Consider the following 13,918-nt stretch of genomic DNA (forward strand, 5'->3'; position numbering starts at 1 on the left):
AAAAAAAAAAAAAAAAAAAAAAAAAAAATTCAACCTCTTGTTGTCGTGTATTTTGGATTGCATGTTATTATTGGTAGAAGACTCGGGAAATATATTTTTGAATAATTAAAGATAACTCGGAATTATGAAAACGTATTATCTACGAAAAATAAAATAAAAGGTGGAAACGTGTTGTTTTGGTTTGAGATAAACAATAATAGGCTTGTTATTGGACGCAAGAGATTTGACTTTTCTAATCAACGGAACAAAACGTGTTATTTTGGTTGGAGATACATTAGGCGAAACATATCATTTCTTTTGCTTTGGTCATTAGAATTCGGAAGTCACGTTACAAATTTCAAGGTTATATTAGTAACGATCTTTGTAATGATCATATTGTACACATTACAAAGCCTGATAGACTCTTGAATCCACCAATTTCTTTGGTCTCTTGACTTTTAGTCAAAGTAAAAACTGAAAAAGGGTTTCATTCATATTGTTCTCGTCAAGCTCATGGATTGAAAAAAAAAGCCTACATCTCTTTAATGACAAACTATTTATGAATTGAAAAAAGCCTTACACCTGTATCACTATATGACTGGAAGAAGTCAGTCAAAATACCCATCTAGGCCCGGGAACCCTTTTTTGTTTTCTGCATAGAAGAAAGAGGACTGGTAGGTATTCCTCCTTGCTGGGGATTGTAACAAGCTTATTGTTCATCTCGCTTGCGATTGTGGGTATAATGTCGTTTGCAACTAACCGGAAATCTCCTCGATCTCATTATGTAAATACCTTTACTAGTGACCTCGCAATCTTGTCATATTTGACGGTGGGAGAATCCTTAATTAGTCATTTTCTAGGATCGAAAACACATTAATAATTCTCTTTGCTTTACATCATGTAAAATGTATCCATTTTGAACTAGAACTGTAGTAGAATTTGTTTTTGTGTGGACAAAAAAAAGTTTCGGGTCTAGTCCCATACATCTCTTCATACCAAAAGATTATACCATGTAATCTGTTTCCTTTCCATGTGTCACTCCAACATGGTTGCAAATTTCTATCCCGAGGAAAGGAGAGAAGAAAGCATAAAAGTTCATATAGGTTCATATGTAGATAGTTTTGATGTTTGGCCAAGAGAGCTTCATCAAGTCTCTTCATCAAGTGCCACCTTATTTTCCTTGATAAGCTCTCTGATCTATTTAGATATTGTCTTTGGTTACAAAAATTGCTACATCTTAGTCCAATACGAGACCGTCCGTATCATCACGTCTTTCGAACCAAATGGGTGCCACAAGCTCCCGGATAAAGCGCTTTCCTTCAACTTCGAAAGTTCATCTTGTGAAAATGTGAGCAATATATGAACTTATTGGGCGCATCCGAATGTCCGATCCCTCAAACCTAAGGTGTTAATTTTAGGAAATCTTTTTTTCTTTTACTATTACCAAATTAATTTTAGTAATTAGATTAGGAAGTGATAACGAAATTAATATAGATAATCGCATAGGACATTAAATATTCTGCCTAAAAGAATGAAACAAGAAAGTTGGGCAACTTGAACTTTCGGAAGGAGCCTCCAAATTCAACATCCCAAAATTGGCTTATGGCCAATTTTGAAACCGACATGTGGGAGCGTTATAATCACATTTACCTTTAGATTAAGGACATCTCTTCTCTCTTTGTCGACACAACTTGAGTACGAAAAATTAATTCGATGATTTGACGTCGAGTTTGAAAATTATACACAAATTATTTTCATTTTTCCTTCCATAGCTTCCTCAAATTAAGCCTCACTTATAAATTATAATGCAATTCCTTGACTCTTGATTTACCATCTTACGGACGATTTTCTTTTAAGTTTTAAGTTTTAAGTTTTGGGTTGAACACAAATTCCCGTCACAAAAGTCACTGAATCCAACATATAAGCGACTAGATTCATCTATGGATTCAAAACTCTATTTAAGATCTATATATGTCAAAAATGATTTCATACTACAGTAATATATTTAACTTAGAATAACAATTAAAATGAGTCTGAACATGAATTGGAAATAGCCCTCGTGTCGTCCTTATTTTACACAGAACGTGTCTACTCTCTCACTAACTAATGAATCATATATAGTATACAATAAACTTATTTTTGCTTGTTACTCTCGCCATCTCCAACATAATAAATCAAGTTATCATTACTCTAATAATTTATTACGTCCTTCATTATGTATGTTTTTTTATGTTAACTCAAAAGAGTTTCCCATTAGCGGAAAGAGGCCACGACCTATGTACTTGTCTGTGGCCTATTTAACAATATTATTGATATTATTTTAAAACTCAGGAAAATGTATATAACAAAATAAAATTAGAAAAAGATAGATCAGAAGACCTTGAAGATGAAAACAAAATGAAAGGTCTGTCTCAGTGGTTCTAACGCTTTGCTTTAATAATGGAATGGAAGACTCAGTAACACAGGGGTACGAAGAAGATAAGAGTTGTGTGGTCAAATCAAATCTTGAACATGCAACTTCGACCAAAGGTAAACGTATCTCTTCTCTATTCATTTTGAAAGTTTCTCAATCAACCAGAGTCTCCGGTCAACTGTTTTACATTTTTATTTGTCCAATAAAGCAGCAAGAACCAACGACTATTGTCTGTACAATTTATTAAAGCTGCCCACACAAATCTTTCATCCTTTTCTCTTGTAAATTGTAATAATAAAACAAAACCTCCATACATAAGACTATTCTTCCTCTAGAGCAGAGTTCTGTCTGAATCCTTCCCCGAAAAGTCAACTTGCTTGTCGCAATACCACAAAGAAGAAGGACCATACTTACTTGAACTTGAGTTCCCCACAAAAGGATAGCTAGAGAGACTTCTAAGTTCTAATCCATCTCCTGAAAAAAATGAAACCAAAGTCTTGATACTTTTTTGTAGATCTGGATATCGAATAAAAGACACAGGAGCTTGTGATCAGAACACCAATGGAATCTGTCTCTGTTTTGATCTTCTTCTTTCTCCTCCCTCTCGTGGCTGAAGCTAAGAGCACGAACCAGAGTCGTTGCAAACTTTTCACCTGCGGAGAACTCGACTTCAAGTTCCCATTCTTTAGGACAGACATGCCATCTCGATGCGGTCTTTTCAAGCTGAACTGCAGTGCAAATATGTCAGAGATACAGCTTGTAGAAGATGGGCAATGGTATAAAGTCAAAAGCGTCTCTCAAGCCAACACGATAACCATCACCGACACGGCGCTTAAAGAGAGCTTGATAACCGGAAAATGCAGTGACTTATCAAGATTCTCACTTCCAGACTCGCCATGGCTCAACTTGCCCACTTTGTACAGATGCAACAACACTAGTATGAAGAATGGCTTCACTTATGATAATTGCAGAGGAGAAGGAAGCAGCTTGTACTACTCTAATCTGCGAGATGGTCATGATGTTCCAGGGTGTTCAGCTATCAGGACTCCAAAGAGCTGGGTGACTCCAATAAAAGGAAACAAGTATGATGTAAATGCTACCTTCTCTCTTTATATAGATTTGCCTCGAGGCTGCTATAGCTGCCACAATCGTGGTGGAGAATGTAAGATGAATAAGAAGAATAAGTTTCACTGCCATGGAGTAAACAAAGGTATGAACACAGTGAAACATGTTCTTTAATTCAGCAACTCTGCTAGCAAAACACTTATCTATATGACAATAATTCGATTTCTTGTCTATTTGCTGCAGAACCAAAAAGGTTCAATTTGGAGATGAAGCTAGGATTAGGTAAAAAGAGATGTCCTGTTTTGCTCCATCTTTCTCCATGAAATAAATACTTAATTTGAATCAGTTTTCTCTCTCACTGTTTATAGGAATCGGCGGATTTCTCATCTTGATAATCATCTTGGTGGCACTCTATATCATCCATAGGAATTGCAGAAGAAGGAAAGCTGGTCCAGAGCTCTCTAGAGACAACTCGAAATCTGACGTCGAGTTTAGCCATGTCTTCTTTAAGATACCAATCTTCTCCTACAAAGAACTTCAAGAAGCAACAAACAACTTCAGTAAAGATAGATTACTAGGAGATGGAGGCTTTGGCACTGTGTATTATGGTAAGATGATCAGTGCACTAACAGTTCTAGAAAAGTGTCAAATCTCTCTATTAAGCTAATCTTCTATTCCTTTTTGATCTCTCAGGAAAAGTGCGTGATGGACGAGAAGTTGCAGTGAAGCGTCTCTATGAGCATAATTACAGAAGACTTGAGCAATTCATGAACGAGATAGAAATCCTCACACGTCTCCATCACAAGAATCTAGTCTCCCTCTATGGATGCACTTCACGCCGCAGCCGAGAACTTCTCCTTGTCTACGAGTATATTTCAAATGGCACAGTTGCAGATCATCTCTATGGTGAAAACCCGCCACACCAAGGCTATTTAACATGGTCAATGCGCATGAGTATTGCCATAGAAACAGCGAGTGCATTGGCTTACCTTCACGCTTCAGATATCATACACCGTGATGTCAAGACTACAAACATTCTGCTCGACGGAAACTTTGGAGTCAAAGTTGCGGATTTCGGACTATCCAGGTTGTTCCCGAGTGATGTAACACATGTATCAACTGCTCCTCAGGGTACTCCGGGATATGTGGACCCTGAGTATCATCGGTGCTATCATTTAACTGATAAGAGTGACGTATATAGCTTTGGAGTGGTCCTTGTCGAGCTTATATCTTCGAAGCCTGCTGTTGATATAAGCAGGTGCAAGAGTGAGATCAATTTATCAAGCTTAGCTATAAACAAGATACAGAACCACGCAACCCACGAGTTGATTGATCAGAATCTTGGATATGCGACGAATGAAGGAGTTAGAAAAATGACTACAATGGTGGCAGAGTTGGCTTTTCAGTGCTTGCAGCAAGACAATACAATGAGACCTACAATGGAACAAGTTGTGCAAGAGCTAAAGGGAATCCAGAATGAGGAGCAGAAATGTCGAAACTACGATTACAACAAAGAGGAGACAATAACTACGCACCCTTCACCACCAGATTGGGGCGAGAATGCACTATTAAAGAATGTGAAATTCCCACGTTCACCGATCTCTGTAACTGACCAATGGACCAGTAAATCAACCACACCGAATACCAGCGCCTACGAATTCTAGGATCCACCAGGTATATAGGTTTCATCATAATTGTGTCAACGAATGATAATAAGATGAGGCACTTGTGGGCTGTAGGTACTGAGAAAATGCATTTAGTAACATAACTTGAACTACCAATCACCAATTTTCTAAGTCTAATTTTGTTTACTGTATGTAATATTGACTCAAAGGTATTTTTATAAAAAGAACAAAAAAAATTGACTGTAAGAGTTAACTTGACTCACATTCACAGCTCTGTTATGATCTCAGTAGTATCTGTCTACTGATTTCAGGCCTCTTCTATCTAGTTCATCACTAGATTTGATACCAGAAACTAATTTGCATACATTATCGGAATAAAAGTCAAGATTCCTAAGGCATTCAACAAAAATCTCTCTACCCAGAAACACATGTCTTTCCTAAGTAGTCACATTGTTCCTTCAAAGTGCTAAAAAGCTAATATAACCCGGGCAAGAAGATTCCATTACCTTGTGGTAAATGAAGCGCCAGTTTTAAGAAAGAACAAGGAAATATATCGCTTCAAAGTTACAGTAGCCTCTAACATCTGCAATGCCCACAAAATTCCAATCCAAAGCATCTGCTTTTGAAATTCCCAAATCCCTTTCTATAAACCCCACAACCTGCAAATTTGCACATAGAGAGTGTGAGACGGAGAGGAATCTCAAGTCTGAGAATACCTCAATATATCATCTTTAAATACTCGCTGATCATCAAAAGGGCCAAAAAGTATTTATTGATAGGTTACACAGTTGTTAGAAACGACGAGAAAAGGTTACAACTCAGATCACCACAAGGGGAAAATTTACTTAATTGGAACATGGCATTGAAACAAAAAAAAAACCTATGAAGCATGGTTTGAGTCTGAAAAAGCGTTATTTGCTTCCAAGAGGGATAGGGGGAGTGCTGATCTTATTCGATTGAGTTTGTGATTCTCTCAAACCCAAATCTTTATCTTCTTCTTCTCCTCGTCGACTAACTAAACTCTTTCTTTGTTCTTCTCTTTCGCAATCCTCCAACTTATTAGTCTCTGGTGGCACAACTTGTCGGAAAAATCTTAGCATCATCTCATAGGTTGTAAATGTAATAACTGCTGATGGAGTTGTCCTCAGTAGGTTTGTGGCACATCCACGGTACAACCCAGGAATCCCTTCGCTTCTAAACACCTTTGTGATGCAATCAACGACTCCCGAATACTTAGTCTCAGCGTTTCTCATTTGCCCTTGTTCTTGAAGCTTGGCCCTTATCACCTGTGGATGTAACATAAACTCATGTTATAGTTGGTCAGCTTAATAGTGAGGTAAAGAGGGCACAAGAGAGAGGAACAAGAGAGACCTCGTGTGGGTAAGTCAAAACAGAGGCGATCACTTTTGCGATTGAAGAGGCAATAGCAACATTCCCAGGACTCAGATTCTCCACGGATGTATTATCTGAGAACTTAAACTAGCTATGATCAGAAACTAGTTCAGGACAGCACATGATTATGTAACAATATACTACTGGAGGAATCATGTCTTACCCATGTCTGCCATGTATTGCTTGATCTTTTCATAAGCTGGAAACTGGATTGCGACATGGCTTACTCCCGCCAAAGAAGGTAAAATGCCACTGTTCCAACACAGGAAAAATAAGCGATATAACTACCGTTTAACATACACACAAAATGTCACCAGAAAAAGGTGCTCCAATTTATGGAATTTCCAGTTTCATTTAAGATACTAACCTGTACAACCCTCGCAGTCCTTCTTCATGACAAATCCTACTAAATGCAGACATTACACTTTTGTAAGGTACCACATCCGGCCTAATTCCTTGCGTCTGAGAGGAAATGGGAAGGGATTAGGTAAAGTATATAATATGAAAAAATATGTCTATTAAAGCTGAAACCAAAGGAGGAGGAAAAAAGTTACCATTAATCTTGTCTTGACAACCCATAGCGGATTAGTTGCAATAGATGTTGCAGCTCCAGCACCAGCAGCAGCTACCATATTCGACCCAATACTAAGCTTGCCATCTATCAGGAAAATACAAGAGTTGAAAGACAGAATGATAAATAAGACTTGGTATAATTATTTGGTCAAGCGTCTCTGATACTCTTCCGGATAAACATAAGCAAAAACAAAGCACAAAAAGATTCGTAATTTGTAAGTGATAAGAACCAACCACTTGACTGCAGCACATCCTTTAGTTTCCCATAAACTGAGAAGTAGACCTACGCGTGAAACCAGAATATCGATTAAAGGAAAGACCTAACGATCGCCAAAACCAGATGAATATTGGTTACAAGACATAACGCATCTCCAGGGGAACGTTGGACAAGTAATCTCTTTCATAACAAGACAAATTCACTTGAAAAAAAACAAAGCTCGGAAGAGTAAAAAGGTGCTTACAGCCCAATTTGGGAGGAGAGCTATGATGGTAGGTGAAAGCCCTCGATACATTCCCCTAATTCCTTCATTCTTAACTATATTCTTCAGGCTTGTAATGATTACACCACCTGAAATTTCAAACATATGTATAGCGTGTTAATACTCAATAGGCATAGCTCTCAGATCAAACATGCAACAACTTCAACAGAAACAAAACTAGTTGCATACACATTAGATCTACAGCTACATCCATTACTCAATACTCCTAAGCAAATTAAGCTGAGTTAGTAGCAAAAGTACCTCTTTGACCAGAAGCTGGAGCTTCAGGGAGACCAAGAACCTGTAACCTTGTTTTGATCACATCTAATGGACAAACAAAAGTCGCCGCGATTGCCCCTGAAAAAGTTCCCAAAAATCAAACCAGTCTCATACACCCCACAAGAATCAAAACGAAGAAATAGGAAAAACACATAAATCGAACTCTCACTCACCAGCGGTGGCTCCAGCGCCGGCGTTTGCAGCAACCTCTCTAATACTACGGTAATCAAAAGCTGAGTTCCCATGTTCAATCATCTTTTAAGAACCCTAGAATCTCTCAATTTGAGGAGAAATTTTTAAACAAAAGGAATCAGAAACTCAACAAAATTGAAAACGAGATCCAGCAGTAGATGATGATGATAAACTCGTCGGCCGCGTGAATCGATGATTATATAGAGTTGTTCCCGTCGTTCTTGACATTGACCCAATCCAACACGTAGAAATTGAAATTTGTATGAAGAACGTGTAGACGGGTGTGATAAAAAAGGAAGAGACTTTTGTTGCGTACGATTTAGGCGGTCCCAAGAAGTCCAAAGAAACACAAAAGAAATGGGTCGAGAGGTTTCTTATTTAGAGGAGGGGACCTTGAATGAGCGAGAGAACTTAATAATAATCTGATAAAGATTTTGATTCCGATCGAGGAAGAGGAAGCGTCGTCACGGTTGGTTTGAGATGACGTCACATATCAGGCAACACACCACACAACCCAAGGAAGGAAGCACACTTTTTTGCCTCTCTCTCTCTTCGCTCTCGCTCACCCAAGATTCATCACTTTACTACCGTAATTAATAAAGGAGTCGATTGACTCAAAAGTAAATGTGATTAGCCTAGAAGAAAGTGAAGAAAAAAATCTTAAGAAGTAAAGCAGTAAATATTAAACAAAACTTCAAGATTTATATCTAACTGACGAAATTATAATCTGACTATTGATGTTGATCAGAAAATTAACTCAGAACTTCTCACATGTAGATGCATTACGTTAATTTGAAGATCCCACTAATTTAACCGAGTTAAACCTAATTAAACCGAGTCTAACCTAATTTAACCGAGTTAAACCAATTTTAACCGCAATGTAAAGCTTATTCGATTTGGTTTCCGTTGAAAAAGCAATGAAAAGTACACTAAAAAATCTAATCGGCGACCAACTCAACCACTATAATCACGGCCACCAGCCACCAGCCATCGTCCGTGCCAACCAACTGGAGCAGACGGCTGAGCGGTCTAGTAAAGAGTAAAGTATTAAAGGGTCATCATTCATTTGATCTTCGCCTGACCCTCTGGATTTTGTAAAGCTAAGAAGAAGCTTTCTTCGACACTTTTGGAATTCAGATTCAGCAGAAATGGGTAATCTGAAACTTGAAATGGGTATAGAGACGACGCCGAGTTCCTGCTCGAGAAACAAAAACGGCCGGAGAAATTTGGGGATGAAGCGTATGATTGCTTCGTCGATTCCGATCTCTGGGACTTGCCGTCAACGAACTTACCGATTCTAGAAGACGGAGTCAGGTCTGGATTTACTCTCTCTATACTCGAATCGTGCTCGGAGGATGTTGATTTGATGAACTTCGACTTCGAATCCACTGTGATTCTGGTAAGTTACGAGTTTAAGCACTGTCCTCTTTCTCACAAACATTTTTGTTCTGCGAGTTAATATGCAGCTGTTGGAGAATTTAGGGATTGGTTTCAGCGATGTAGGAGATTGGAGTTTCGTCAGGTTTGTAGAGGAGCCTGAGTTTGGACCTGGCCCCTGCGTCCGTACTTGTTTCATCGCTGGGAAGCTCTTGGATCATACAAATCCAAGTTTTCAAGGTTACCCTTTTATTCAATAGTATGCAATCTTAGGGAGTATAGCTTCACTTGGTTTTAAGAAACATTGAGAACTGGAAATGGAAAGAAGTAAACTCACTAGTTTTATCTTCTTATAGTGCAGACAACTCTAAGTGGATGTCCATGGAAGCATGCTTGGACTGTCTTATCGACGTGAAACCGGGCAGTGATCGTGTTGGACCATTAGTATTACTCGGACTTGGGGATGGTTCTAGTCAGTCCATGAAGCATAAGTTGCCATCTTCTCTGCCTATCCAGGTCTCTTATTGCCGGACTATCTATACTTGTTTTCTTCATCTTTATCTTTATTTAGAATCCAATTTTTATGTCTTCTTTTTTCTATCTCAGGAATATCCACCTGGTGTTATGCTTGTGCCAATGTGTAGCAGGACTTTGAAACCTTTCAAGACAACGAATTTGGTTGTGTTTGCTCCAGATAATGGTTCAGAGGATCATCAAGGGAACGATTTTGTAGCTCATGGTGACGCATTGATAGTAGATCCCTGGATGCCTCTACAAACTCCACGTTGAGGTTTGTCACTACCTATGTGATTTCTTTGCATGGATCATGGAAATTTCTCATTGTCTTAAAAGATCTGGTCTTTAATATTCACAACTGCATTGTTTTCTCTTGACCAGCTCAAGAAAATCGTTAATGCTTTGCCTAGAAAGCTAATAGTCTTTGTTACTCATCACCATCGTGATCACATTGAAGGTAGGGATCTGTTGTTTTTCGTTCTTGTTTGGTAGCTTCTTTGGTTTTTCTTCTCATAAATAATTCCAACACATATTTCTTTATGCTTATGATCCTCCTCTTCATCCATGTTTCAGGTCTTTCTGCTATATAAGAAAGCAATCCTGATGCTATTCTCAGGGCCGACCCAGTGAAATTTGTGGCCCAATACAAAACAATTACTTTTTAATAGATTTTATAGATAAAAAAATAAAACTGAAACTAAATCTTAAAATTTCGAAAAATGAGGTCTATTTTTGCAATAAAAAAGTAGATAAATTTAAAACTTGAGGCCAAATCTATAACTTTCATAAAATTGAGGCCTATTTTTGCAGTAAAAATATTTTTTGAGGTCTATTTTTGTTACTAAAAATCTCAAAAAATATGGAGGCCCAACACCCATGTGTCATAAGAATGGGTGAAGGGTCGGGCCTGGCTATTCTAGTGGCACATGTCAAAACTAGGCATCGCATTGGTATCACTCTTTAATATTGTTTTCTGTTCAGGGAATCCAACTTCTTATATTAAATACCGTGTTATTCCATATGGTTGGTCTGGTAACTATACCCCAGTTTCTGGAAGAGAAAACATATATGTCAAGGGTCAGAGATTGACCGTCATTTTCTCTCCGGTAACTATCCAACTATTTTAAATCCTCTGTAACCCTCGAATGGAAAGTATATACTTATAAACTACTAACCAAGACAAATATTCCAGGGACACACAGATGGCCATATGGCACTACTTCATGTCTCCACTCATTCTCTGATTGTTGGTGATCATTGTGTATTGAGGATATCTTGATTTCAATCATATCAATGATTGATGATATGATTTACGATATGATTGAGTACGTTAAGGTTGTAATTATAGATAGTCGTATATATTACCATTCATTGTAATGTGATACTCTAGATCCTATCCCTTGTATAAATACAGATCCTCTCAATGTAATAAAATATCACTTCTACAAATCTCTTTATGGTATCAAAGCATTACCGTCTCTAAAGCTTTTCTTTTACGGAGAAAAAAAAAACTCTTCTCTCCTTTTTGTTTTTCTTCTTCGAGGTTCATCACCATGTCTTCCTCTAACAACACCTCTCCTCCTACAGTTACTGAAGCCGTCAATGTCACCAACATCCAAACTCTCATTCTCCATCAACATGACCGGCGTCACCAAACTCACCGCCGTCAACTACCTCATGTGGAGTCTTCAGGTCCACGCCTTGCTTGATGGCTATGACCTGGCCGGTTATCTTGATGGCTCCGTCGTTGCTCCTCCTGTCACGCTCACCACCGGTGATGATCTCACGGTGAATCCAGCGTACACGATCTGGAAACGCCAAGATCAACTTATCTATAGTTCTCTCATTGGTGCCATTTCCACTCCTCCCGTGCCACTACGTCTGCTGAAGTTTGGACAAACCTGTCCTCCACTTATGCTAAACCAAGTCGTGGTCACATCCGTCAACTTAAGACGCAACTCAAACACTGGAAGAAAGATGACAAGACTATTGATGTGTATCTTCAAGGTGTTGTCACACATCTTGACCAACTTGCCATCCTTGGTAAACCCGTTGAGCATGAAGATCAGATTGATCTGATCTTAGAAGGCCTTCCATCCAACTATCGTCAGGTTGTGGATCAGATTGAAGGAAGGGATACTCCTCCTTCCATACCTGAAGTCCATGAACGGCTCCTCAACTTTGAAGCAAAGCTTCTATCTGCTGCCCCTGCTCCTGTCCCCATCACGGCCAACGCTGTCCAACACCGCTCTCCGTCCATGACCTCTCGTCATCATACCAAGCCAAGGAATGGTACCGCTCACACTTCCGGCTCGTGGCAATCATCGCCGAACATGACACGCTCTGACTCTCGTGGGGCCAAACCTTACCTTGGACGATGTCAGATTTGTGGTGTCCACGGACACAGCGCAAAACGCTGTAATCAGCTTCACGCTTTCCAGCAACAGTCTGCCTGGCAGCCTCGTGCGAATATGGTGGTTCGCTCACCTTGGGTCGTTGATAGTGGTGCCACCCACCATATCACTTCGGACCTCGACAACCTCTCACTTCACCAGCCGTACAATGGTGGAGATGATGTGATCATTGCTGATGGTTCCACTCTTCCGATTATGCAAACTGGTTTCACTTCCTTACCTACCCCTACTCGCTCTTTAAATTTACAACGAGTTCTCTATGTTCCTAATATACACAAGAATCTCATCTCGGTGTATCGTCTTTGCAATGCTAATCGTGTTTCTGTGGAATTCTTTCCTGCTTCATTTCAGGTGAAGGATCTCAACACGGGGGTCCCGTTACTCCACGGCAAGACTAAAAACGAGTTGTATGAGTGGCCTCTCTCACCGTCTCAAGCTGTGGCTATGGTTGCTGCGTCTTCATCAAAGGCTACTCATTCCTCTTGGCACTTCCGTTTGGGACACCCCTCCTCTACTATTTTAAACAAAATTATTTCCAGTTTTTCTCTTCCCGTTTCTGAACAATCTCACAAGCTTATGTCCTGTTCTGATTGTTTGATCAATAAAAGTCATAAAATACCTTTTTCTCAGTCCACAATCACCTCTTCTCGCCCTCTTGAATATATATACTCTGATGTTTGGAGTTCTCCGATTCCCTCCCTTGATCATTACGAATACTATCTTCTCCTTGTTGATCACTATACTCGATACTCTTGGCTATATCCCCTCAAACAAAAATCACAAGTTAAACCAACATTCATTGCCTTCAAGAATCTGGTAGAGAATCGTTTCCAGGCAAAAATCGGTACCTTCTATTCTGATAATGGAGGTGAGTTTATTGCTTTGCGTGAATTCTTCTCCACTCATGGCATCTCTCATCTAACCTCTCCACCGCACACTCCCGAACACAATGGGATCTCAGAGAGGAAACATCGTCACATTGTTGAAACTGGTCTCGCTCTCATGTCTCATGCCTCTGTTCCGAAGACCTACTGGCCATATGGTTTTGCGGCTGCAATTTATTTGATCAACAGAATGCCTACACCGGTTCTTGATCTCCAATCACCATACCAAAAACTTTTTGGCCAGGCTCCTAACTATAACAAGCTTCGAATCTTCGGTTGTTCTTGCTATCCATGGCTGCGCCCCTACACTCACCATAAGCTTGAAGATCGATCCATGGAGTGTGTCTTTCTGGGTTATTCCACTTCTCAGAGTGCATATCTATGTCTGCATAAACCAACTGGTCGTGTGTACACCTCCCGACATGTACAATTTGATGAGCAGCGATTCCCATTCTCTGTTCCTCCATTGGGAGTCTCCGTCACCGCCACTCACGCGCCCGACACGGTTGTTCACTCGTCCACTCATACAACTCTTCGAGTCTCGCCTCTGGTTCCTCCGTCGCTGACCCTTCACCAGCCTGACTCACCGATACCGATGCCGCCATCCTCTTCGACAAACTCTCAGGTATCGTCTCCGACTCAAACTTCTTCTTCTTCTTCCTCCTCAAATTCTGAGCCCACTGCTCCACAAGAAAATGGGCCTCAAACCTCGGCCCAGTCTCCCCAAACC

At 39.7% G+C, this 13,918-nt stretch overlaps 2 protein-coding genes and 1 pseudogene across 2 annotated transcripts; 2 read left to right on the forward strand and 1 right to left on the reverse strand.

Moving 5' to 3' along the window:
* Positions 2,545–5,346, forward strand: LOC104776705 (LEAF RUST 10 DISEASE-RESISTANCE LOCUS RECEPTOR-LIKE PROTEIN KINASE-like 1.1). Its single transcript, XM_010500813.2, has 4 exons — positions 2,545–3,602; positions 3,701–3,739; positions 3,826–4,065; positions 4,151–5,346. Exons 1-4 carry the CDS (start codon positions 2,954–2,956, stop codon positions 5,119–5,121), a joined length of 1,899 nt encoding a protein of 632 aa, XP_010499115.1. The 5' UTR covers positions 2,545–2,953; the 3' UTR covers positions 5,122–5,346.
* LOC104776706 (nicotinamide adenine dinucleotide transporter 2, mitochondrial) lies at positions 5,829–8,389 on the reverse strand (the record flags this gene model as incomplete). Its single annotated transcript, XM_010500815.2, is given in 9 exon segments — positions 5,829–6,368; positions 6,454–6,548; positions 6,638–6,726; positions 6,842–6,936; positions 7,029–7,132; positions 7,282–7,330; positions 7,509–7,615; positions 7,788–7,883; positions 7,979–8,389. Coding segments are annotated over 9 exon segments (1,092 nt in total). The 3' UTR covers positions 5,829–5,993.
* The window catches only part of LOC104776708, a 10,012-nt pseudogene continuing 5,496 nt past the window's right edge, over positions 9,403–13,918 (forward strand).

Source organism: Camelina sativa, chromosome 3, assembly GCF_000633955.1.
Source record: "Camelina sativa cultivar DH55 chromosome 3, Cs, whole genome shotgun sequence".
NCBI classification, from domain to species: domain Eukaryota; kingdom Viridiplantae; phylum Streptophyta; class Magnoliopsida; order Brassicales; family Brassicaceae; genus Camelina; species Camelina sativa.